General features: G+C 39.6%; 1 protein-coding gene across 3 annotated transcripts in view; it reads right to left on the bottom strand.

Moving 5' to 3' along the window:
* LOC105382866 (V-type proton ATPase 116 kDa subunit a 1) overlaps positions 1-17702 on the bottom strand; it is a 30737-nt gene extending 13035 nt beyond the window's left edge. The window contains exons 1-2 of one of the 3 annotated variants that reach the window (XM_038109175.2): positions 17551-17702; positions 1743-1882 (exon numbers count right to left, since the gene is read on the bottom strand). In XM_038109175.2, coding sequence (XP_037965103.2) covers positions 1743-1859 — 117 coding nt within the window. In that variant the 5' untranslated portion in view covers positions 1860-1882; positions 17551-17702. Of the gene's footprint in view, positions 1-1568; positions 1707-1742; positions 1883-17171; positions 17329-17550 lie in introns of those variants that run through there. The other 2 variants (XM_038109169.2, XM_048623243.1) reach the window with 2 other exon arrangements.
* Positions 17703-24544: the final 6842 nt, after the last annotated feature.

Raw genomic sequence — 24544 nt, forward strand, 5'->3', positions numbered from 1 at the left:
TTTTACAACAAGAAATTATTAATCTAACTATGTTTTACTCCCTTTAAATATTAAATATTGTTATTGTTCATACTTTCAGTTTATAATAACTAAGAGAATGAATTTAATAACTAGTTACTTATGTATGATAAATTGTCTCTAGTCATACTTAAGAAAAGTTATTCTTACTTGTATCCACCTATGGTATCCTCATGTAACTAACCTAAGCTATTAAATGTAACTCATACTTTATCTACAGTACTCATAATTAATAATCAGATAAGTTTCAGCATCTAAACAATTTAATATTATATAACTAACGGGTAACGGGCGCTGCGGGCTAAAATACAGGTTATACCTAGTTTAGCAGCAGATGCTACATTACTTGTCACAAATAGTCTCATTAGTTAAGTTTAGTTGAAATAAGGATGTAGTACTGTGTGACAAATGTATCCATTTTTCTGTAAATAAATATTTCATATTTCATATTTCATATTTCAAACATAATAAAAGCATATCTCTATTTTGAACTCATGTAAACAAAACTGGTTTATTTATAATTAGTCTACACCTAAAATATGCCTACCGACACACCATAAAGGAGTCACAAAGTTCAACGATCTTGGTGACACTATGAGATGATTCCATAAATAACGTCAATATAAACTAGTTATGAATAGTACTTTTATTCATTTGCACGATTAAAATGCGCATTTATTACAATATTTAACTATTTGTTGGTTGAATTAGTACCCAACTATGATTTTATTATACTTAAGGTATACTTAAATGTATATTTTATATTTTTGAATAGTTTGTATTACAAAACATTAATTAATTTGTTAAAGCTTTGTTTACAATAACTGATTACAAAATACCTATCTATTTAGATAGATACAATTGTTTATGAATTATAAATATTAGGTCGGAAATGATGTATAGACATACATCTAAACGTGTAAACCGTTCTGTTTATGAAAAATACATAAACAAGATGTCAATCGGTAATTTATATTATCGCATAAAAATATAAATGCCAACCACGTCGCGTCGATTACACATACATTATTTCTACATATAATTTTAATTGATCAAATGTACCTACTAGAAAGTTTTAACATCCTAAAGGTGTATTTTCTAAGAGTGTCACTTTCTACATAGCTACCGGTTTTGTCAGCTACGAGAATACTTAGTCAAAGTACTTAGATTCGTTTACAAGGATTGGATTATGTTTTAAAACATTTTGAAATCCCATAAATCTCCATACAGCTACGACAACCAAATCGTTAAAACGTTGATGATCTGTAGATGGCCACCGACAATACCTACTGTCGAGTTAGTTGCTCACGTGCTCACACTAGCTACTGCTGCTGCTACTTCGTTCTCGAGTGGAGACCACGAACAGGCAAACGTAGCGTAGGACGCCCTCTACTGGACCGACGACCTTAGGCGGGTCGCCGGTAGTGGCTGGATGAGTGTTGTGGCACTCGTTGGGAGAGGCCTATGTCCAGCACTATGAACATGGCCCCCATGATGGCAGCCTATAGTGCTCTAACCATAGCCACAGCGCTCGCACCCTGCATACTCACATCTCTGAACTGCACGGTGCCGGCCTCGCCCAGCTCGGACACGGAGGTGTAGGCGGCCTCGGGCTGGATGAACAGCTGGCACAGCGCCATCTCCTCGCTCCTGAACATGGCCCCCATGATGGCAGCCTATAGTGCTCTAACCATAGCCACAGCGCTCGCACCCTGTATACTCACATCTCTGAACTGCACGGTGCCGGCCTCGCCCAGCTCAGACACGGAGGTGTAGGCGGCCTCGGGCTGGATGAACAGCTGGCACAGCGCCATCTCCTCGCTCCTGAACATGGCCCCCATGATGGCAGCCTATAGGTCCTCTTCTGTAGGCAAAAGAAAAAAAATACTGTGAGGATTGTTGGTTATGGGAGTTGTGCGGTTTTCTTCGAAGTCTATGGTTAGGTGGTATGGTAATGGTAGGTATGGTTAGACTTTATAAAGTGAAACAGTTTTATTTACCGTACAAATGTGTTTTAAGAGCTACCTAAGCTTCGTTAGGAAAGAGCCTTATGTCTTTGAAAAGAGGCAATAATCTAAATCAAAATGAATGCTTCTAGATCTCAGAATCTACTACCCTATTCAACTAACTGTAGCGTATCAAGCGACACTGAATTCGAGAGACATAAACGACCGATCTAGATAAGTACATAAGATAATCTCTCAATGTCAACCACATATAAGATCGAATGTTACCTACAGCACATATGCATGCTAAAAGCAACCTCACACCTACCTCTAACCTTCGCTGCATTTGCCTTGCACGACATATAGATATCTAACCTGTCGATAACATGACGATGCGATCTGCCGACCCAGCTTATAATCCGACACCCGCACTTGTCACCATTCCGATTGCGCATTTTAACCAATAAAAGCTATCGTAAGCAAATAAATATGACCTGCCTGTCATACCTAGTGAAAATGAATGTTTAACGTAATTAAATGATATGTATATTGTATAAGGTACTTTGTAATATGCTTGAATAAACATTTGATCTCGCTAGTTACCAATGATATACATAATTATCTTTCAGCTTCAAATTATATCGTACATATTTTTCAGGCACAAAACCCAAGGCCCTGCCCCTATTGGGGGCCAAATAGTTTCAGGAGAAAGATCACACACCGATCTGGAGCCTACCCTTTTTATTAAATATGGCTGAGCCGGCCAATCTCAACAAACTGGGCCAACTGGACACGTAAAATATTAAACTTCATCTCAGTGCGCCTCACAGTAATGCCGCAATTATCTAATTACAATGGCTATTATTGGTGAGCGAAAAGCGTGTCCAATTTACTCGTGTTTATTCACGCAGTGGCCACTGGACTCGACGAGGCTAAGACACAAAATACAGAGATCTTGAAACTTTTTTTTCATTCGAGAAATATTATACATTCACTCGTTTATGACGAATCACGAGCAATGAAAAAGTTCCCCCTGTAACTGGAACATTTTCATTGCTCGTGAGTGTATACTGTATAGGTAATGCTCTGTTCTTTAGTCCTTAAGTAAGTACCTATAAATAACACGAATTTAGACCTCAAAGTCAAGAATGTATGACTCAATGTTTGTAATAAGATAATATTGCGTTAGTGCGGTGTAGTTTAAGTAGTTTGATTTATAGGCAGTTTAGCAAGATGTATGCGGAGATTACGGAGGGATTCATCTGAACATGAAAATTTCTACAGTTTAGTCCACTCATAATAAGAATGGGCGGGCCCGCCTATTGCCTATTGCCCGTAAAATGGCAATAGGCCCGCCCCCTATTACATTGGGACTAACATAACACTCTGGCGAAAAGTGGGTGCAGCAATGCACCTCTGCCTACCCCGCAAGGGAGTACATTAGTACAAGGCGTGAGTGCGTGTTTTTTTTTAATAATAATAGTATAGGTAGTTTTTAATAATAAAAAAAAACAGTGTCGGTTTTTTGGCAAGGCGGGAATAAAAATGTATTTTTGTTAATTATAAAAATGCCGGCCTAAAATACAGAACGATAGGAAGTTAAAGTAAGTACTTATCATCGATAAATAAATGAAATCAATCATACAATATTCCTATACGGAACCCGATAACATGATCATCTCTGCGATGATGGTGAGCGGAACTAAACCATTTCGCGGTCAATTCGCAAGGCCACTGGTTTTTGTGGTCCACTCGTTGAGGCGTGGACGTTTTTGTTCGAACTATCTTACAGCGTAAACAATGCTCAGAGACACATAACAATAGGTTACCGTCTGGTTTTTGCCCGTCTCATCTTTATAACTTGAACTTGGTAGTTTAAGTTTCCTCTTGACGGAGATCATAGGTAGGTATATTATCATTTTCCATGTCCATGTTCCAAGTGATGTGTGTGATTGTGATCTATTTGATTGTCCGATGATCTTTGACAGGTAGCCGGTATGTTATGACCTTCACTTGTTTATGAATCTTGAAGAGGCATAATGTCCAGGATAGTCAATTAATTAGGTACTTAATTAATAGTTAGAATGAACGTTGAACACTTTCAGTACTCCCGTCCGTATCTGACAAAATGTATACAATATTCATACATTTTCATATACTCATGACTCTCATGGAGTGACTAGGCAATTTAAATAATATAGAATTTGCAAGTCTCCTTCACTGTCGCATTGCTTACGTACGTACAGCCATTCGGACACATAGTAACCAAATATACCAACCATGAAATGTTAAGTTAAAGAAGCAATTTTGAAACACACAAACTGAAATGAATGGATTTTAAAGTTTACTTAAAAGTTAGCTGTTAGCTCATCTTATTTGGTTGGATAAAATCATTCATGAGATTTTAAAGTTTGTAAAATAAGTAGGTAGTTACTTATACATTTTTTCCTGTCACAACACAAGGTACGCCTGCCGCACACATTGAGTTGATATCATCACCATGTACAAGTACTTACTCTGCCTAAAGGTTACCGGTTCGCTGCGCTTACGCAGGCATTTCCGGTCTGTCATGCGCCCGCACTTCCGGCGCAGGCCGTCAGACTACACTATTTATTACTACCGTGTATATAATTATTGATTAATTGTATTTATCAGAGAAAGTTCATCCCATGGCTCTAGTAAATATTTATTTTATTGGAATCTACAAGGGTTGAGAACTTGTTGTTAAGTAAAAATATATTTAATTGAATTGAAAATGTTCCCGATATCCATTACTTGGGAGCATCCATTGACAATATGACACATCATCACCACAAGCAGGACGTTAACCACAATCAGTATAGCTTTCCTTTATCTTTGCTAAGTTTCCAATAGAGAGTAAAGTCGTTGCTCGGAAAATGTTATCGAATTCACTATCGTCTCACTATGGCTTTAGAAACGTTGCCGCTATTGAGTAGGTACACAGGAATACAGCACTTGGGTAGTTCTAAAGATAAGTACTTTGTGTAAACCCAACGCCATTCGATCTATGTTAACGACGACTGACATGATAAATTGCAGCCCGTGTTTCATACACCTACTCTAGTCTAGATTTCTAGAAATCTATACATCAATGTAAACACATTTCTAATGTACGAACAGTATGCTGCCAGGTGTTAATTTTTTTTTTATAAATCCTATAGCGAAAACTGGCTGGATGTACCAATGTAGTAGCCGATAGATCGTTACCGTATGTTATTAAAGTTATCCTTGCTCTCATACTCTCACTCACTCGTATATCGTGTAGATCGGCATACCTATTTATATTTTTCAGTATGACGACTATTTAGGTAGGTACATGCTTAAGTCTAGCCCTTAATGCGGAGAAGACTCAAATAGGAACAGCAGCGGTCGTGCCAAGACTGCGACGTTAAACACGTAAACGATAATTTCACTACAGTTTATGCTTATTTATAGCATAAAATTCATTAGTAAGTGCACACTTACTATATACTTATTGAATAAATTCGATATTGAAGCATTGTTTTAAACGTATACGGAGTTATCATCATCATCAGCCTATAGCAGTCTACTGCTGGACGTAGCTCTCCTAAAGCACACTACTGAAGTTATACCTATGTGTAAAGTATATACATATAGTACATTGAAATTCTTATAGTTATGTATATAATGGTGATAAAAGGTGACAGGTCTGATATTGGAAACTATCGTCCAATTAGTTTAATTTCGCACATTTATAAAATATTTATTAAACTAACTTGACCGTTATTCAAAGCATAATATACATGAGAGAGTAGCGTACTTGACTTCCTGTCTGTACTAGCCGTCCGGAAACCGATCCATCGCGCCATCTTGAAGACCACGTGACTCGTCCATGCTTCCGCCACCACAAATAGGCAGATGATTTTATACTTTTTGAAATCATGCTCTCGTCATTGGCGTCTTTGATTTCAAGCGGTGCGGACGTGCCCAGCTAGCATTAGCTGGAACCCACCGCATTTCTGTACTAAGTCGTATTAAATCTTAAACTTGCTTGAAATTTTTATTTCATTATTTTTCTACACCAGTGTTGAAATAAATGTGAATTTTGTGCTCAAGTGACCCTGGTTTGGATCTCAGTGCATTATTATATTGGTGAGCCTTATTTGGCGAAGCTTGGTGAGTTTTTGAAACATTATTTCAGGCGTAATGCCCGTGACTTTCGAAATAATTTTCGTTCAGGTCAACGAAACAGTATTTAAATTAAATATAACTTCGGTTAAATTTTAAACAATAATTATTTGCTTACTTTAGCATTAGGTATTGCCCGTTTCTTTTTGAATTTGTTAGTGTTAACAATGCACTTTTGATACGGAATAGGAACAGAAACAAGATTTATAATCGACATTGTGATTAACGGTGTTACCGTTCGGTTTCTGTTTAGAAAATGAGTGAACCCGGTCCATCGACGAGCAGGGAAGCGGCGGAGGTCCCGGCGGAGGCGGCGGCGACGGCGCGTGGAAGCAAGCGAGCGCGCGCATCCAGCACCAGCTCCAGCTCCAGCAGCGCCAGCTCCGACAGCTCCAGCTCGTCCAGCGGCGCGCGCCGCCGCCGCCGACACAAGCGGAAGAAGAGGCATCATGGTCGTAAGCTCAAACAATTAATTAGTGAGGTGTCGGGTCTAAAGAGGCAATTAGCTAGCAGAAATAGCTTCCCTGAACTAGACTCCCTGAATAATGAGGATGTTGACATTATTGACCCAAATGTGAGCGGGGAATTATTTGAAGCTGATTCAGATAAGGAATTAGGGTTTAGTCTCCCGTTTGCCACCAAAACTAAGGAACCAGCTATACCCACCACATCCCCTGAGATGTTGGAACAATTAAAACTGCTTCAACGCTTTGACCAGGAACAATGGTCCGATGTTCGGTATTCAGATATACAAAAACTGTATGTACACAAGCCAGGCTTTACTAACCTAGATCCTAATGAAGAAGTGAGGCAATATGATACGTCAAAGACACTCATTAACACCGAGAAAGCTTTTGCAGGGATAACTTATGGTTTATTAAAACAACGTGACGCACTACAGAGCGAAATGCGAGATTTTCTAGTGTGGGCACGCCAGGCTGACCAGCTCAGCTACGAAAATATTTACACAAAGCTTAACGATATTTTTACGACAGGTGAGTACGTTAAAGCTACCAATGATACATGCCAGCTCGTGTGTGGTCACAGGGCGGAGCTAATTCAACACAGGAGAGAGGCAATTTTGGCATCCGTCAAGGATCCCTATTATAAAAATGCATTACGAAAAATTCCACCCACATGCACTACATTATTCGATACCGAGAAATTCAGTGCTGTCCTTGAAAAAGCAGGAGGCATAAAGAGCGTTTTCTGGACAAAACAAAAGGATCGCAGTACTTCTGCTCCGCAGGCTGATCCTGGAACCTCCTCAACACAGGACTTTTCTACCAGAAAACCTGTGAAACCAAACTACAAGCAGGTTGATCATGGCCGTTCTAAACAATCAAATGGTAATTTTCGGGGACGAGGAGGTAAGGTTTCAGGTTTCAGAGGAAGAGGTACGGCACATAAAGGATCAAGGAAGCGCTCTCCCACTTCCCACCGGGATAGTAGAGCACAGCATAAACGAAAATACTGACTCTGCCAGAATATTCCGTGCCGGCCAACTGGGTCGCTACTACCACAACTGGGAACTGCTCGGGGCACCGCCCTACATTCTCAACATAATCAGAGGTTACCGTATCCCATTCGTAACCAAGCCGCCGTTGTGCATGCCGAACAATCGCAGCAACATAACATTACCCTCAGTAGAAATGTCTCAGGTAATAAACACAATGATGCAGCAAGGTGTCTTGAGGGTGGTAGCACCGTCCCCCAGTTTCATTTCGACGATTTTTCTGAGACCGAAAAGCGACGGCACGTCAAGACCAATATTCAATTTAAAAAGTCTCAACAAATTCGTTATGGTACAAAAATTTCGTCTTATAAACATTCATCGTGTGCCAGACTTCCTCCAGTCACAAGATTGGATGGCAAAAATAGATTTCCACCAGGCATACTTCCATCTGAAGGTAGCTCGAGGTCATCGTCGGTTTTTACGCCTAATTTACAAGAAAAAACTTATGGAAATGACGTGCCTACCGTTCGGTCTCAGTTCAGCCCCGAAAACTTTTGCATCCATATCCAATTGGATCGCACAGAGGCTCCGAGAAGAAGGTGTCCGCATACTGGTATATCTGGACGATTTCTACTTGGTGCACCAGAACCGAGACATCTTGCTGGACCATGTGACCAAAACTGTAAGACTGCTGGAAAATTTGGGTTGGAATATCAACAAACAAAAATCAATTCTAAAACCTCAGAAAGCTCTGGAGTTTCTGGGAATTATTTGGGACAGCTGGAACAATATAAAATATCTCCCCGAGAGAATAGTAGGCAAAATACAAAACCAGCTTCATGCGATAATCAACAAAGGCCAAGCTTCCGCCTTAGAGTTGCAGCAAGTGGTCGGCATTATGAATTTTGCCAGTTTTGTCATACCGAGGGGGAGGCTAAACTATCGAGCCACTCAAAAACAGGTCAACACGCTGCTAAAGCAACAAATAATAAAATCACGCCCATTGCCAAAAAATGTACTTGTAGAGTTGAAATGGTGGGTACAGAACTGCAGGAAGACTTCACAAATACATGTGTCTCTCCCTATGCATTACCTAACAACGGATGCGAGCGACATCGGCTGGGGAGCGAAGTTAGACCACGAGAGTTTGGAAGGCACATGGACTCTGTCAGAACAGAGCCTTCACTGCAACCAAAAAGAAATGATTGCCATACTAAACGTCTTGCGAGGTCATGGTCGGCACCTGAGCTCGAAGGCTCTACTCATCCAGTGCGACAACCAAACGGTAGTCTCCTACTTGCGCAACGAGGGGGGGACCAAGTCTACTCAGTTAATGAACCTGACAATGAAGGTATTCCATTTAATAGACCATTACAACATCCAAATGTCTATTTATCACATTCCAGGCAATTACAATCAAAACGCCGACCACCTATCACGCCACAAGGCTCCACCGGAGTGGCACTTGTTACCCCAATTAACGCAGGTAATATTCCAAAAGTGGGGAACTCCGTCAGTAGATCTGTTTGCGTCTCAAACGGCACATGTAGTGGAGAATTATTGCTCTCTCGACAGGTCAGACCAACAAGCATACTTTCACGATGCCTTGAGTCGAATGTGGGACTATCCCCTAGCTTGGGTGTTCCCGCCTCCGTATTTGATCCCCAAAGTGCTAGGTCACCTGAATACAGCCAAAGGTCTATACCTGATCGTAGTGCCAAGGTGGGACAAAGTGTTTTGGAGACCAGACCTGAAGAGCAGAGCAACTGCAGCCCCGTTCACAGTCAGGAATCTCAGCCATGTCCTAGTCGACGTGACGACCGGCCTTCCACCTCCCAAAGTATCGGAGATGACACTGGAAATCTGGAAATGTGGGGGTGGAACCAACACCTGACCGGCTGGTCGGACTCGCAAAAAAGGTTACTGTCCTCGAGTTGGCGAGAATCGACCATGAGGACATACAAACCTGCATGGAGAAGGTGGACGGTCTGGTCGTCAAAGAACGGCATAGATCCCTTTCAGCCATCTGGATCTCAACTGGCAAGATTCCTAGCTGACCTTCATCAGGTTGACGGATTATCCTTAAGTACCATTTTAGTTCATAAATCGGTAGTGTCCACTTTTTGCAATCCCAACCTCGAAACTAAACTTAGTTCACATACACTTGTGAAACAAGTTCTAAAATCTATAGCTCTTGCTAAACCAAAAAGAATAAAACCTCCAATATGGGATGTGGATGTCTTAACAAACTATATAAGTAAAAAAGATCCTAATCCAAGAAGTCTTTACGAAGTGTCGAAATTTACAGCTGCTATTCTGCTGCTTTGCTCTGGGCGTCGTGTACACGATTTAACATTACTCAAAATTTCACCAGAGTATTGTACCATAGAACAAGATGTTATAATCCTAAGACCTGTTTTCGGTTCCAAAACTGACAATGCCACACATCAGCAGTCTGGGTGGAAACTAATGAGAAATACTAATAATTTATCATTAGATCCAGTTCATTGGGTAAAACTCCTTATTAAGATATCTGGGCCCCGAAGGGAGTTAGTTAAAACTGATTTCCTATTTCTGACTACCGCAGGAGAGGCAAAAGCTGCGTCACGCACTGTTATAAGTGGCTGGATTAAAAAGTTGTTACATGAGGCTGGCATAAGTGGCACCCCCGGTAGCTTTAGATCAGCTGTTGCCTCTAAAAACTGGGTCGAAAACTTCTCATTAGATGATATCCTCGAAAGAGGCAATTGGAAATCAGCTAATACATTTAGAAAATTCTATTGCCGTGACATTATTACTAGAAGGCCTAATAATCAGACACTGATCTCTTCTTTATTTACTCCCACAAATACTACATAAGTGATTGACCTGTAATTAAGCTAATCAATACATAAGATCAATAGGAAAAGTGATTATATAGGTACATAAATGTGTGTATAATTTTAGTACATAAGTACTGATTGTATAATAAACAATAATAAATCAATAAAATTACGCATGATAAAAGGATAATCTACTTAACTCTACTACGAATACAACATCATATTTAATAAAAATGCATTATTCTTATTACCTACTCTTAGTACCCTCTATAATAAACATTACATCTTATAATTGTAAAATTTAAGCAGATCACATTGGCATCATAAGTCCACCACCACCAGGCGATAACAAACACGTCTCTCATGTATATTATGCTTTGAATAACGGTCAAGTTAGTTTAATAGCTACGTTTTACCTGAAAATAAAACGTTTATTAAACATACTTACCTTATTCAAAGCATAATACTTTAAATTCTGCCTGGTGACATTTCAAGACTCAATGACGAGAGCATGATTTCAAAAAGTATAAAATCATCTGCCTATTTGTGGTGGCGGAAGCATGGACGAGTCACGTGGTCTTCAAGATGGCGCGATGGATCGGTTTCCGGACGGCTAGTACAGACAGGAAGTCAAGTACGCTACTCTCTCATGTATATTATGCTTTGAATAAGGTAAGTATGTTTAATAAACGTTTTATTTTCAGGTAAAACGTAGCTATTAAAGTCATAGAAAACCGTATTTCTGCTAAACTAGACTCCCATCAACCCCCTGAACAAGCAGGATTTCGACCTGGATTCTCTACGACCGACCATCTCCACACCCTAAATCAGATTATAGAAAAACACAGTGAATTTAACAAACCTCTTTACCTTGGTTTTGTTGACTACAGCAAGGCCTTTGATAGCATCACCCACAACTCCATATTCACAGCATTGCAAAACCAAGACATAGACCCTACCTACATACAGATACTGAAAAAGATATATAATAATAGCACTGCAGATATCAAACTACAGAGTCCAGGTCCAATATTCAATATACAGAAGTGTGTGAAGCAGGGCGACCCGCTGTCTCCGAAGCTGTTTACTGCCACACTGGAAGAAATCTTCAGAAAGCTAGCGGCCTCGTGGGAGCGGAAGGGTATAGACGTTGGTGGCAGAATGCTAACAAATTTACGCTTCGCCGACGATATAGTCTTGTTCGCTCCGTCCGCATCAGAATTGACACAAATGCTACAAGACCTTAGCACGGCGAGCCTTGAGGTGGGACTGAAGATGAATAGGTCTAAGACACAAGTCATGACCAATAGCGCCAAAAGTAGGGTCGAGGTAGACGGGCAGGAAATAGGATATGTCGATGAGTATATCTACTTGGGCCAGATAGCATCCTTCGAAAACAGGCAGGACAAGGAAGTCGAAAGACGCATTACCAACGCCTGGAAGAGCTTCTGGTCCATGAAAGATCTTATGAAGGGCACTCTCCCTCTAACACTCAAACGCCAACTCATCGACATGTGTATACTGCCTGTCCTAACCTACGGTGCACAGACTTGGTCTCTGACCGAACATCAGAAGTCCAAACTCAAGGTTTGCCAAAGAGCGATGGAGCGTACTATACTTGGTGTACGAAGGATTGACCGAATCCGGAACACCACGCTACGCTCCTCGACTCGTATAACTGATGTGGGCACACAGACTGCGAAGCTGAAGTGGGCCTGGGCAGGCCACGTCTGTCGCATGCACCCGGACCGGTGGGCCAGAATTGTCACCGAGTGGGTGCCCAATGATGGACGTCGGCGTCGTGGAAGACCCAGACGGAGATGGCGGGACGACCTCGACAAGTTTTTACCTCAATGGCCGAAGGAGGCACAGGATCGGGACCGGTGGTCAATTTATAAGGAGTAGGGCGTGCAAAACCGGTTAACCGGTTTTTCCGAAAACCGGTTAACCGGAAAATATTTCACGGTTTTTCATAACCGGTTTTGAGAGTTCAAAACCGGAAACCGAAAACCGGGTTTTCACCGGTTTTGATCGTATTTTTATATACATTTTACATACATTAGAAGCTGAACCCATAAACTCTAAAAATAAAAGAATTTGTATATCGGTTGGCACACTGATGGACACTAGATTAATGGTGAAACTCATAAAAAAGCACTAAAATATTGTATGGAAATTGAGTGACGATTTTCTGGTGCACATGCCGGCACTCTGCCTAGGCGCAGTAAAGCAAACACGACGTGTGAGTTCACACTTTTTGCTGTATGAAAACTTATTGCTGTGTGAAAAAAAGGTACTCTGGGTGCACATAATTATAACGTTGAAATCTTGGTCAATAAAGCACAACAAGGTGGTCTTCATACAAACTCTGGGTAAAACAGGACTGCATTGACCGTTGTTGAAAATATAATTAGGCCAAGTGCGGGGACTGCATTCGACGTTATGGAATTTTTTCATGAAGTGTTGAGGACTTCAAATCAAATGCAGTCGTGTCCATCAATGAGTTAGGCTTTCTTTCGTTGCGTTGATAACAAATCTGTAATACATCAAAAAAACATTTATCATCTTACTGCTACTATAGAGTGGTCGTAAGAATCAGACGATAAATGTTTTTTTTTTCAAAATCTGCCTGTATGTTTAAAATATACAATTATTGATGATAACAGAACGATATAAAAACACCATTAAGGTGCCACACACTTTTTGTAGATGTGATAACAGTAAGTACTATGATAATTCTTATTTAACTTTTTTTCCTGTTCACTAAATTATTAATTTGTCATATGGTTGATTAAAAACAGATAAGTATATCATAAAAAATGTTTTATTCGTATGTTTTGTAAATATCTCTATCTAAGAATATGCGTCCCTTGTTTAATTAGTACTGTATGACAAAAAATATATAAGTAATATCAAAACCGGTGAAAAACCGGTTAACCGGTTTTGAGGCTGAAAACCGAAAATTCAAAACCGGTTTTGAAAACCTTCCGGTTTTGCACGCCCTAATAAGGAGGCATTTGCCCAGCAGTGGGACACTAACCAGGCTACATAAAAAAAAAAAAAATGTATATAATAGTCCGGGACTCCCAACTCACTGTTATAAATACTTGCATGTAATGTTTACAAAGTAAATCAATATAAATCTTTTGTGCTGCAGAGTGTTTATAGTTTAATATACAAACATATCGAACCCCTACGAGTTGTTACTGACGCTTCTTGTTTTATTTTAATACTGGCAAAGGTCGTATTTTATCATTATGTCATCACCTGACTTTAAATACTCCTAAAGACTGAAGGATTCTTCAGCAAACTCTACTTTCAGAACAGCCGAGAAGCTATCTTTGAAAACCATTAATTATAGTTATAGGAAGTCTTGCTGACTATCATTTACGACTTCTTTGAGTAAAATAAATCTATGATAGTCTAGTAGTTAAAATTAGTAAATAGAATGACTCAAAAAGTCATAAATTGTCTTGCTCGTCACATACTATAGTACCTACCTATAAAATATTTTCATAACACGATTCTATAAAAAGACTTCCTCATTCATTCATTAACTATTCTTAGAATATCATAATATCCGAATTTATCTGACGGACGTTTATTATATGGAACAAACTACAGACTGGGTCGTTTTGAACCTCCAAAAAAGTATGTGATTGTTTTTCCAGTTACTATCTTCAACTTTATGTGTTAAGTGGGATAACTCTGAATCGGATGCACCGGCAAGGCCAGAGACTCGAGCCTATAACCCTTGAATTTAATGTCAAGATACCTAAGTACTGATTTAAGAAATATAGTCACGATATAATATATGTAGGTTAAGCCTACCTACGATAAGCCTTTGATGCCGGGTGATTAAATTTACATTTGCATCAAGATCTCACCACAACACTTTCATAGTCTAGAATTATATAAACTAGATTTTCTTCTTGGAGGTTGTGCAATTTGCCTTCGGTAAAAAGGTATGGAGATTATATATAGGCCTTGGTGTGATGGGAATATTGAATGACTATAGGAGCATTCTTTGAAGGGAAACTTGCAACATAATGTTTTTATGTTTCTGGTAGCTTAGTGCATCTGTGTATAGTTTAGTTTATGTTCCTGCTACGCTTTAAACACATACGTAGTTATTTTAAAATTGTGCAAATCATGTTTCTTATCACTCAACAGCCTGTATACAGTCTGTGTATATTTCTTCACGGTTTAATATTACCTTTGCATTTGAAAGCAAACAGATAATTTACATATCCTGTAACATAAATTTGGTTCTACAACTAACGACTGCTGTTGCTACTTTTTGCTGGCACGAAAAACAATACCTAAGTTTAATATTTACATCGTTAAATATTTTGTCGTATGGATGAATAATAAATAAAAAAAAAAATTAGTAGATATTGTAGTAAAGTAACTACCACTACTTAAAATAAATTACATCGTGATAATTCGTGAGCTCGAGAGGTATAGCAACTTATGATGAATATGTCAACAGTACTATCAAGGTAATCCCACTTCTAAGTTTGCTCATAGTATCTACCCACCTACATCAAGAGATGGAATGAGTGCAATGACGTTCGCGTCTTGATTGCTAAACGATACGATGATACGTTACGATATATAAAAGAGCCTTAAGAATATTTTATCATGTGGCTATCGAGCGCACAATAGTCAAGTTAAATGTAACGCCTTTACTTTGTTACTTAATAGAGGCACGTGACTTGTCATAGTTTTTCCATTCGCATGATCATTTGGAACTCTATAGGTTTGCTAGGTTTGCTAGAAGTTAAACCGAAGGCAGACCTGGCTATATAGTGTTGATTCTTGTGGTTGTGGCCATGCTGCATGAGTTAGTGAGTACTTATCAGGGTCCGGACACAAATATGAAGTGACGGGTTGTTACATGACCATGAAAAATTTATCCATACGGCAAAAATACCACCTCAACTTAGTTTTACTCTTACTACATCCCGTTTTACAGCATCAGACTTCCTAATTTGGGAAAACATTTCAGTATAGGTCATACATTAAACTCAATGGGTGGGGAGATAGGGAGATAGGTTGAAAATTTTACGTTGATTTTCTATACACATTCATATAGCAATACGAGGCCTACTACTATAGTCGCAGGTATAGGATATCTATACTTATTATGATTTACTAGATCAAGGCAAGTGTAACAGAGAGTGGTAACCTTACATATCAAATTCCTATCGCTCATGTCAGTGGGACATTATCAGTACAACAAGACATAATATTATCTCAATTTGTCTCGAGTTTTTCTCCATTTTTATCTCGCGAAGACCTTGAACAAGCCTGTCAACTGATTGCTGCGATCAAATACAATTTCCCGATTCAATTACTTAGTTGTTCCCCTGATACAATGTCAAGATTTATTTGGTTTTTAGATGATCAAAATAGCAGTCCGTCTCATGGAAAAACATTTTAATATGCCCGTAAGTGGGAGTCTGAAGATTTTCAGCCAGTCTTATAAAAAAACACATACAGCAGTTTAAACGTTGGATTTTTTATAATTGTAATATTGATCTCATATAAAATAGGTGGTGCGGTTCATCTTGCAAATTATCAACCTTTTGCTGAGATTGGTGAGAAGTTGAGAACCAAATCGGGCACCGCGCGGCCCGCGAATGCCGCGATGGCACAACTCGGGAACCAGTTCTCAGCTCTCAATGGCACGGAGGAAGGGCGCCTGGTCCAGACCCAGCGCTAGCAAGGACATGGCCGATCGACCGACATGATATATTACGAGATTTCGACAACTTTTTCTTTATATTTAGGGGCAAAATACTTGAGTTTTTATTTGATTAAGTCATGGCTGAGACAATTTTGTTCGTAATTTACTCAGTTCTAATTAGGTACATATATAAACATTATAACTGTATGTATGTACATACTCAGGTAGGTACCTGTATGGTTAGATGAGTTGACGAAATGGGATCACACGGATAGTCAAGGGTAAAATACCGGAACTGCCAAATCAGCTTAGGTAGGTATTATTACTTGGGAACTAGGATATCCAATTGATAAATTTATATAGTATGTTCTAGAGGTTAATTAACTATATACTAGGTATGTATTCCTGAATATGATTCCGTTGAAATAGAACAGATAGTTTAGTTTAAGGGAATCGGGAAACTCAAGCCCGTCTTAAATTAATTTTAGATAAAACGGTGATAAAACACTGTTAATAATAATAATCTTCAGGAGTGTACTTAACAATTTATTTGATCATCTACCTAATTGTTTATTTAACAGCTCTCTTGAGAACGATAAGGAATGTCGCCAAGACACACAACTTAAGCCAAAGATGCTATCAATTAGTGATGAAATCATTCCTATTGAAGAAACTACAAGAAATTAATTAATTAAAGTGCCGCTAAACAAGGTTTAATAGACAATTAGTAAGAGCACAGCTATGGATGTAGTTAAACGGCCTGGACTGAGATCAATTGTTTCAGAATAGACAGATGAGAGATGAGATCAGAATTATTTACATAAACCCTGAAAAAATAATATGATCTCGTTCTCGTAAATTAAACACTGAAAGTTATATGATTAGATCACGTTAATTCTACAAACATTAACTGCAGCGGCGATTTTGTTGCATCGTTTAAAAAAAACGTATCACAATCACACTGTCCACAAACGAAAAACACACAGAGCGTTAGTTTCAAAAGGCGATAAGCTAGAAAATTGAGTAATAAACTAATAAAACCATGAAAAAATACATTAAGGACGCACCAGTGGTCGTAAGATTGCTCGGTTTTATGCCGCAGCGTACACGTTAGGCGCGGTGGACGCGCTCGGGCAAACTGTCATACTACTCCATGTTCGTAAGGTTGGTGCTGGCATGTGACCGCGGCAAACTTCGTGATTCGACCATTAAATAGTTTTAAAACTATTGTCTCTTCTCGTTAGGAGCTTAAATTGACAAATTCTGAGTAACACGAGCGTAATTTGGAGGGTTTTGGGTGCGTTTTCGATGTAGTAAAGATAGAAGTATTCGGTGTAATTGTTAAAAGTTACTTTGAACTAATGTTATTGTTACTATCCCTTAACTTCTACCCTCTACGAAAATCTAGAGGTAACTACCCTATATTTAATTAAGTAAAACACTGACCTTTAAACCATCAACAGGAGTATCGGAAGTCGCTACCCGAGCAGCAAAAGAGATGAAACTTCTCACTTGATCAATGTCACCTGATGATAAGGAAGATGTATAGCTAACTCGTGATCGCGCCGTTGTGTTGGCAGCACTGTCGGTCCTCCTCAGCCTCCGATACGCGATGTATAAATAGAACTAGCGCACGTCTATTGCACTTTTTACAAATGGATTTTCTAGCTTATGTGGACGATGCCGGCAATGCATTGGCTACGTGTGTAGATTCTCTTAGATGTTGAAATGATTTTTTTATTTGATCTTCTTATTCTACACCAAGATGCTCTCTGCTCAGGTGAACATAACATAAATACGTCACGCCTGATAATGATAATGCCTATCTTCCCCGTAAGGGAACCCTTGCGTTGAGGGGTAGGCAGAGATGCATTGCTGCTAAAATATATTTTAAAATAAAAACCTAAGAAAAATACACTCAAGAGCAATTAAATAGTTCCACCTGCCATTGCCGTTCCATAATATCTCACTAGAACTTTATCATTGCTCCCGAGTGTATGTATCGCGGGTGCTATGTTGAAATTATGTTGTTGTGTGTGTTGAAAGTTTGAAACAAACTGCCATATACAATTTTTCAGGCTTAGGTCGTTGGTGGATTACCATTGTATGCAAAAATTACAGTTTATATAGAAAACTCGCTTACCCGCACACACTGCCGCCTCACCGCGCGGAAATTTACTATGGAAAATGCAATCCGCGCGGTGAGGCTGTGAAGTGTGTGAACCCCCTTAAGTAACTTCGTGGTAATGAAGTAGAAATTTCCATGATACATCGCTATTTTGATAATAGTTACATAATGGAAATTTTATTAAACTACATTCCAGAATATAATTTTGTATACAATAGTGGTATGATGTTATCCAGCTATACTACAATACAACATGTGTAGTCTTCACCTTTAAACTGGAACCTTCTAGTTTAAGGGTTAGCTTTTTTAAGATATGAGTTTATTAACTCATACATGTACATTTTTATTTATCTATTATGCAGATTTAAAATTGTGAGTTAGCCAAGGATATGGCAGCAATACACCAATACCATATTATGTAACCTTCTATTAGCTAACTATGTATGTTCTTAGTTACTACCTATGTGTGAATCTCTGAATAGCTCTAAACTATGAGCCTACAAAATATACCTGCTTCATGTCAGCATAATCATAATTTCGTCAAGCAAATAAATAATATACAAAATGATATTTTGCAAACCTACTATATAATGGAATTCTAAGGCATTTCAAAAATTTAATGAATTATTACAGTATTCAATTGATATATGTATTGTACATTTTTCCATATGTATTTAAACATAAATTATTCAATTAAAGTAACAGATTCCCTTGTTAAATCATGCTAATAATGCTCTTTTATGTGAAATGTGTTTTTGGACTAGTCTCAACACTAGTATTGGGATTTTGAGTGGATTCTTTATAATAAACTATTGGTAAAATTCAATTGCCAAGTAGCCTCATAATATTACGAAACTAAGCCCTCTCATACTTGACTTCTTAGACTAGAAATAAACACTTCAACATTATCTTACCTGCATTAATCCTGTATGAGGCTACAGTTGTTGATTATTGATATAATAATATATCCTTGCATTCCATTCCACAAGTGCTTCTGGTATCATCTACAGAGATGCACCCATGGTGTGATCTGAAAAAGTGGTGTTATAAAGAGTGTGATGTGATACTTTGAGGTTTTTGTTTATGAATAAATCTACGGCTAGGATGTCTATCTTGCCTATCTCTTGTCTATCTTGCCCAATAAACATGCTGCTTATTTATGCAATTATGTTTTATTGATCCTTTTAATGTACTAACAGAAACATCTGGCTGAGTCTATGTCATGTAAATTTGAACAATCAGCTTCATTATTGGCTGTACACTGTTGTAACTAAGACTTTACAAATCTACAAACTTAATTTTTACTTATTGATGGTTTATGAGTTTGAAAGGGTTCAAAAGTGTATAGCTACTAATAAAGCTGACTTTACTTACGTAACAAATTAATGGAACAATTTAAATGGATTTCAAATAGGTCATAGGTTTCAGAATCAATTCTATTGAAGATTTTCAATTTGTGCAGCAATTAGTTCCAGACCTGCCTTGTTGGTTCTCTTTGTTTTCAAACACGTTGCAATAGGACAGTGATAGAACAGGATGGTCACTCTAGCTCTAGCTCCACAAAAACGCTCACTTGATTGCATGTTGGCAAATTGGCAAACAAAATATGAAAAAAAAAATGTATGGTACTTATAATAATATAAGCGCACAGCCGCCGCGGCTGAGTGTGGAGGAGGCGGCGCGGGCGGGGGGCGCGGGGGGCGCGGCGCGCGTGCACCTCGCCGCGCTCAGCGCCGGCCACGTGTCTGCCGCGCTGGCCCGCCTCGCGCCCAAGACCTCCGCCGGTCCCGACGGCGTGCCTGCTTACCTGGTGAAGGACTGCCGCATGCTGCTCCTCGATCCACTGCTGCATATATATAACTGTTGCCTAGAAAGTGCGTTATACCCAAAACTATGGAAAATCACTAGGGTTATTCCAGTTCCTAAGGGCAGTTTGGGGTCAGATGTAAACGGATACAGGCCGGTAGCAGTTCTGTCGGTATTCGCGAAGGTTTTTGAATCAGCATTGCAGAAAATGATTTACAATGAGGTAAGTAGTCAACTGTCCGACTGCCAACATGGTTTTCGGCCAGGACGAAGTACCAACAGTAATCTCCTCAGCTTCATGTCTCGTATGGTTCCGTCAGTGGATGCTGGAGTGCAAGTCGATGCTGCCTATTTCGACTTTAAAAAAGCATTTGACACGGTTGACAACGACATCCTTCTAACCAAATTGGCAGCTATCGGCTGCACGACACATTCGCTGACCTTCTTCAGGAATTACTTGCATAATAGACAGCAATACGTGGACTTTGGAAACAGATACTCAGAACCTTTTTCAACATACTCAGGAGTAAATCAGGGTAGCAACATGGGACCATTAGAATTTATTATAATGATCAATGACCTTCCCGAAATCCTGATGGACGCTACTTGTCTGTTGTTCGCAGATGACCTCAAACTGTTTTTAGAAATTAGAAATGAAGAAGACGCGATTAGGCTGCAGCAGGATATTGACAGGGTCGTAGCATGGGGTTGCGACAATAAACTAGAGTTTAATGGTTCGAAGTGCGTGCAGATGACGTTCAGCCGAGCTCGCGAGCCGCTGCGACACCAGTACACGCTGGGCGGCGGCGCGCTGGCGCGGGTCAGCTCCGTGCGGGACCTGGGCGTCAAGTTCACCTCCACTCTGTCATTTAGTGATCACATTGTGAATATATGTAAAGGTGCTTTTAAAACTTTAGGTTTTGTGCTCCGTAGCTGCCAGGGCTTTACAGACATACGTACTGTGAAAGCCCTGTATAATGCGCTAGTTAGGAGTAAATTAGAAAGCAACGCAGTCATCTGGGCTCCGCATGAAATTAAATATAATCTCATGTTGGAGCGTATTCAAAATAAATTTTTAAGGTATCTTTACGTCGCAGATAGTATGACCCCCAAAGATGGCAAGCCACCCACTGATCCTGGCTCGTACAGGCCTATAAGCCTGCTACCATTACTATCCAAAGTGTTTGAAAAGGTGTTCCTGCGAAGATTAAAACCTATACTCGATGAAGAAAAAGTTATCCCTGATCATCAGTTCGGATTTCGAGAAGAGCACTCCACTGTTGAACAAATACACCGCATTGTGGAAAAGATACGACTGTCCCTAGAAAAAAAAGAGTACTGCTCTGCAGCCTTCCTAGATATACAACAGGCCTTTGATAGGGTGTGGCACAAGGGTCTCCTATTTAAAATGAAAAACCTGGTACCTAATTCCTTCTTCATGGTGCTCAAATCTTACCTACATGGCAGGAAATTCCAAGTCAAAATAGGAGAAACTACTTCAAAACTATATGAGATCCAAGCATCTGTCCCACAGGGTTCAGTCCTCGGTCCAGTGCTATACTCCATCTACACAGCCGACTTGCCTTGCAAAGATGATGATGTTGTTATGGCAACTTACGCTGATGACACAGCCTGTCTCTCGAGCAATAAAGACCCCATCCTAGCCTCACAGAAACTGCAAGCACAACTGGACGATATTGATGTCTGGCTGCAAAAATGGAGGATCAAATCCAGTGCCACAAAATCGGTTCACGTCACATTCACCCTACGCAAAGGTGACTGCCCCCCTGTTAACTTGGGACGGGAACAACTACCGCATAAAAATTGTGTGAAGTACCTTGGTCTGAGACTAGATAGACGACTTACTTGGGCTGAACACATCAAAGCCAAAAAAACAGAAGCTAACCTACAATATCAGAAGCTGAATTGGCTGATAGGAAGACAGTCGCCTCTCTCACTCAACAACAAACTGCTGGTGTACAAGTGCACCATAAAGCCAATCTGGACTTACGGCATCCAACTCTGGGGATCTGCAAGCAACTCCAACCTGGAAATCCTACAACGCTTTCAGAATAAAGTACTCAGGGACATATCTGGTGCTACTTGGTATACCCGAAATGCTGAAATACACGAGTACCTGGGGATGCCCACAGTGAAAGAGGAAATATGCTCATACAGCTCCAAATATCAGGACAGGTTGCAGGGACATACCAACAAATTAGCGAGAGATCTACTGATGAGTGACCCCGAGGATACTCGACGGTTGAAGCGATGGCACATCCTGTCCCTCAGTGACAGAATCTAAGTGGAGATAAGCTGGAATTAGAAACCAAGGAGATGATGTTCACTGGACCATCACCCAAAACAACGAGGGATAATAAACATACAATCTGATGAAGACAGAATGTCGATGGCAGATGAGAAAGAGAACAAAAAAAAAAAAAAAAAAAAGGTATCTTTACCTAAAAATGTACGGGGTGTATCCGGGCTATCCTTTGCTGTACCCATTTTTATTTATACTAGGTATGGTTGGATACAGCAAGATTGAAGTTAGGAGAGACCTGGCTTTGACCAAAATGGTATTTATGGTGTTTAGAGGATGGTTGTGCAATCCCACTGTGCTGGAGAGCATCGGGCTCGCGGTGCCGGCGGGCGGGCGCGGGCTGCGGTGGCGCGCGGGCCGGCTGCTCGCGGTGCCCACCGCCCGCACCAACCTGCTACATGACGCTCCACTCACTAGGGCTATTAGGCTAATCAACAAGGCATCTGAGAGGACTGACATTCTCACATGTTCTTTGGGTGAGTTCGCAAAGGTTATGTTTCATATGTTATGTGTTGATTAGTTTATTGTTTTTTATTTTTAGTTGTTTGTGTCTTTTTAAGAAAGTTTTTTGTTGTGTTTGTTATTTTTCTTTATTATTGTGTTAGGTTTATCCTGTAAGATAATATAAGTAGTAAATAAATAAATAAAATAAAAATAAAATAAAATAAAATATTGCATTCTTACCCTACCTTCCAGCTCTGGCGAGTCACAGTCCACTCTCTTGTGCCACCGACAAAACCGTGAGCTCTCATGATGATGGGCATTGAACTCACGATCAATCATGGTTTGATGAAGAAGGCCGAGGACAGAGTGGTGTGCTGGTCGCAGTATCGTAATATCCAGCAGTCAGCTAGTAGCTGATGACAATGAAAGCTTTAAAACACTGATTGCTGTAATGTAAACGGATAAATTCGTGATAATTTAACTTTTAAAACCACAACAATACTTTATGAATAGTCCAAACAACTTCAACAAAATCAAAACAAAGTTTTGACCATAGAGAAAATAAAACCATATCATGACAGATGTGTGATTTTATTTTAGTTATTCTGTGGCTGGAGATCCGTTCATTACATCGATCAACCACTCTCTCACACAGAATACTTAAGAAAATTATTATTCTGAGACGCTATAGCACATTTTATCTTCAATCAATCTTTGTTTGTGGCTTTATGCCGTGTGTGACTAACACAGCATATTTTGAGATACACACAATGTTTATTGCTGTCTTTACGGTGGTGATTTAGAGATATTTACAAACAAAATGTATACAAGGACATCACAAATAAAGTGTTAGTATAATTTTAGTATATAATGAACACACACAAATACTTTACAGTTTAATATTGTTAGTTTTGAGAAATTTGTACAGGATGTTAGCAATTGGAGTATGTACAAGTGTTAGTAGGTAATTGATATTTACAGGTTTTGGGATAGAGCGAGGGAGGAAGTCGTAGGGAGGTTTGTAGGTTGGGACGTTCAAAGAAAAGGTGGTCAACTGTTCCATCGGTTCCTGGTACCGCAGTCACATACAGAGCTATCGCGCACCCGAATCCTAGTCAGGTGCACAGGTGTGCACGCATGACCCAGACGGAGTCTGCAAATTGTCGAAGTGGAGGGTTTGTCCAGGAGTCTTGCTCTAAAAACCGGCCAAGTGCGAGTCGGGCTCGCGCACAAAGGGTTCCGTAGCAGCAAACATCGTTTTCAGTGTAAGCACAATAACTTAACCAAAATTACAGTTAAATCAACCTATCTCAAAAACTATAAGAGATACTTTGATCAAACCAAAAATCGTTGAAAGAGTTAATTAGCATGCATCACCTCAATTTTTTTTAGAATTTTATACCCCGTAGTTATAAAAATAGAGGGGGGGGGGACATACTTTTTACGACTTTGAGAGCTGATATCTCAAAAACCGTTCACTTTAAGAAAAATGTTTTTTAGAAAACTTTATATCATTTTAAAAGACCTTTCCATTGATACCCCACACGGGTATGTACATCGAAAAAAAAAATTTCATCCCTCAGTTACATGTATGGGGGGCCCCACCCCCAATTCTTTTTTTTACTATTTAGTGTCATATTTTTGTAGCGGTTCATACAACACATATTCCCATCAAATTTCATCACTGTAGTACTTATAGTTTCTGAGTAAATCGGCTGTGACAGACGGACAGACGGACA

This window comes from Plutella xylostella, chromosome 9 (genome assembly GCF_932276165.1).
Source record: "Plutella xylostella chromosome 9, ilPluXylo3.1, whole genome shotgun sequence".
Classification (NCBI taxonomy): domain Eukaryota; kingdom Metazoa; phylum Arthropoda; class Insecta; order Lepidoptera; family Plutellidae; genus Plutella; species Plutella xylostella.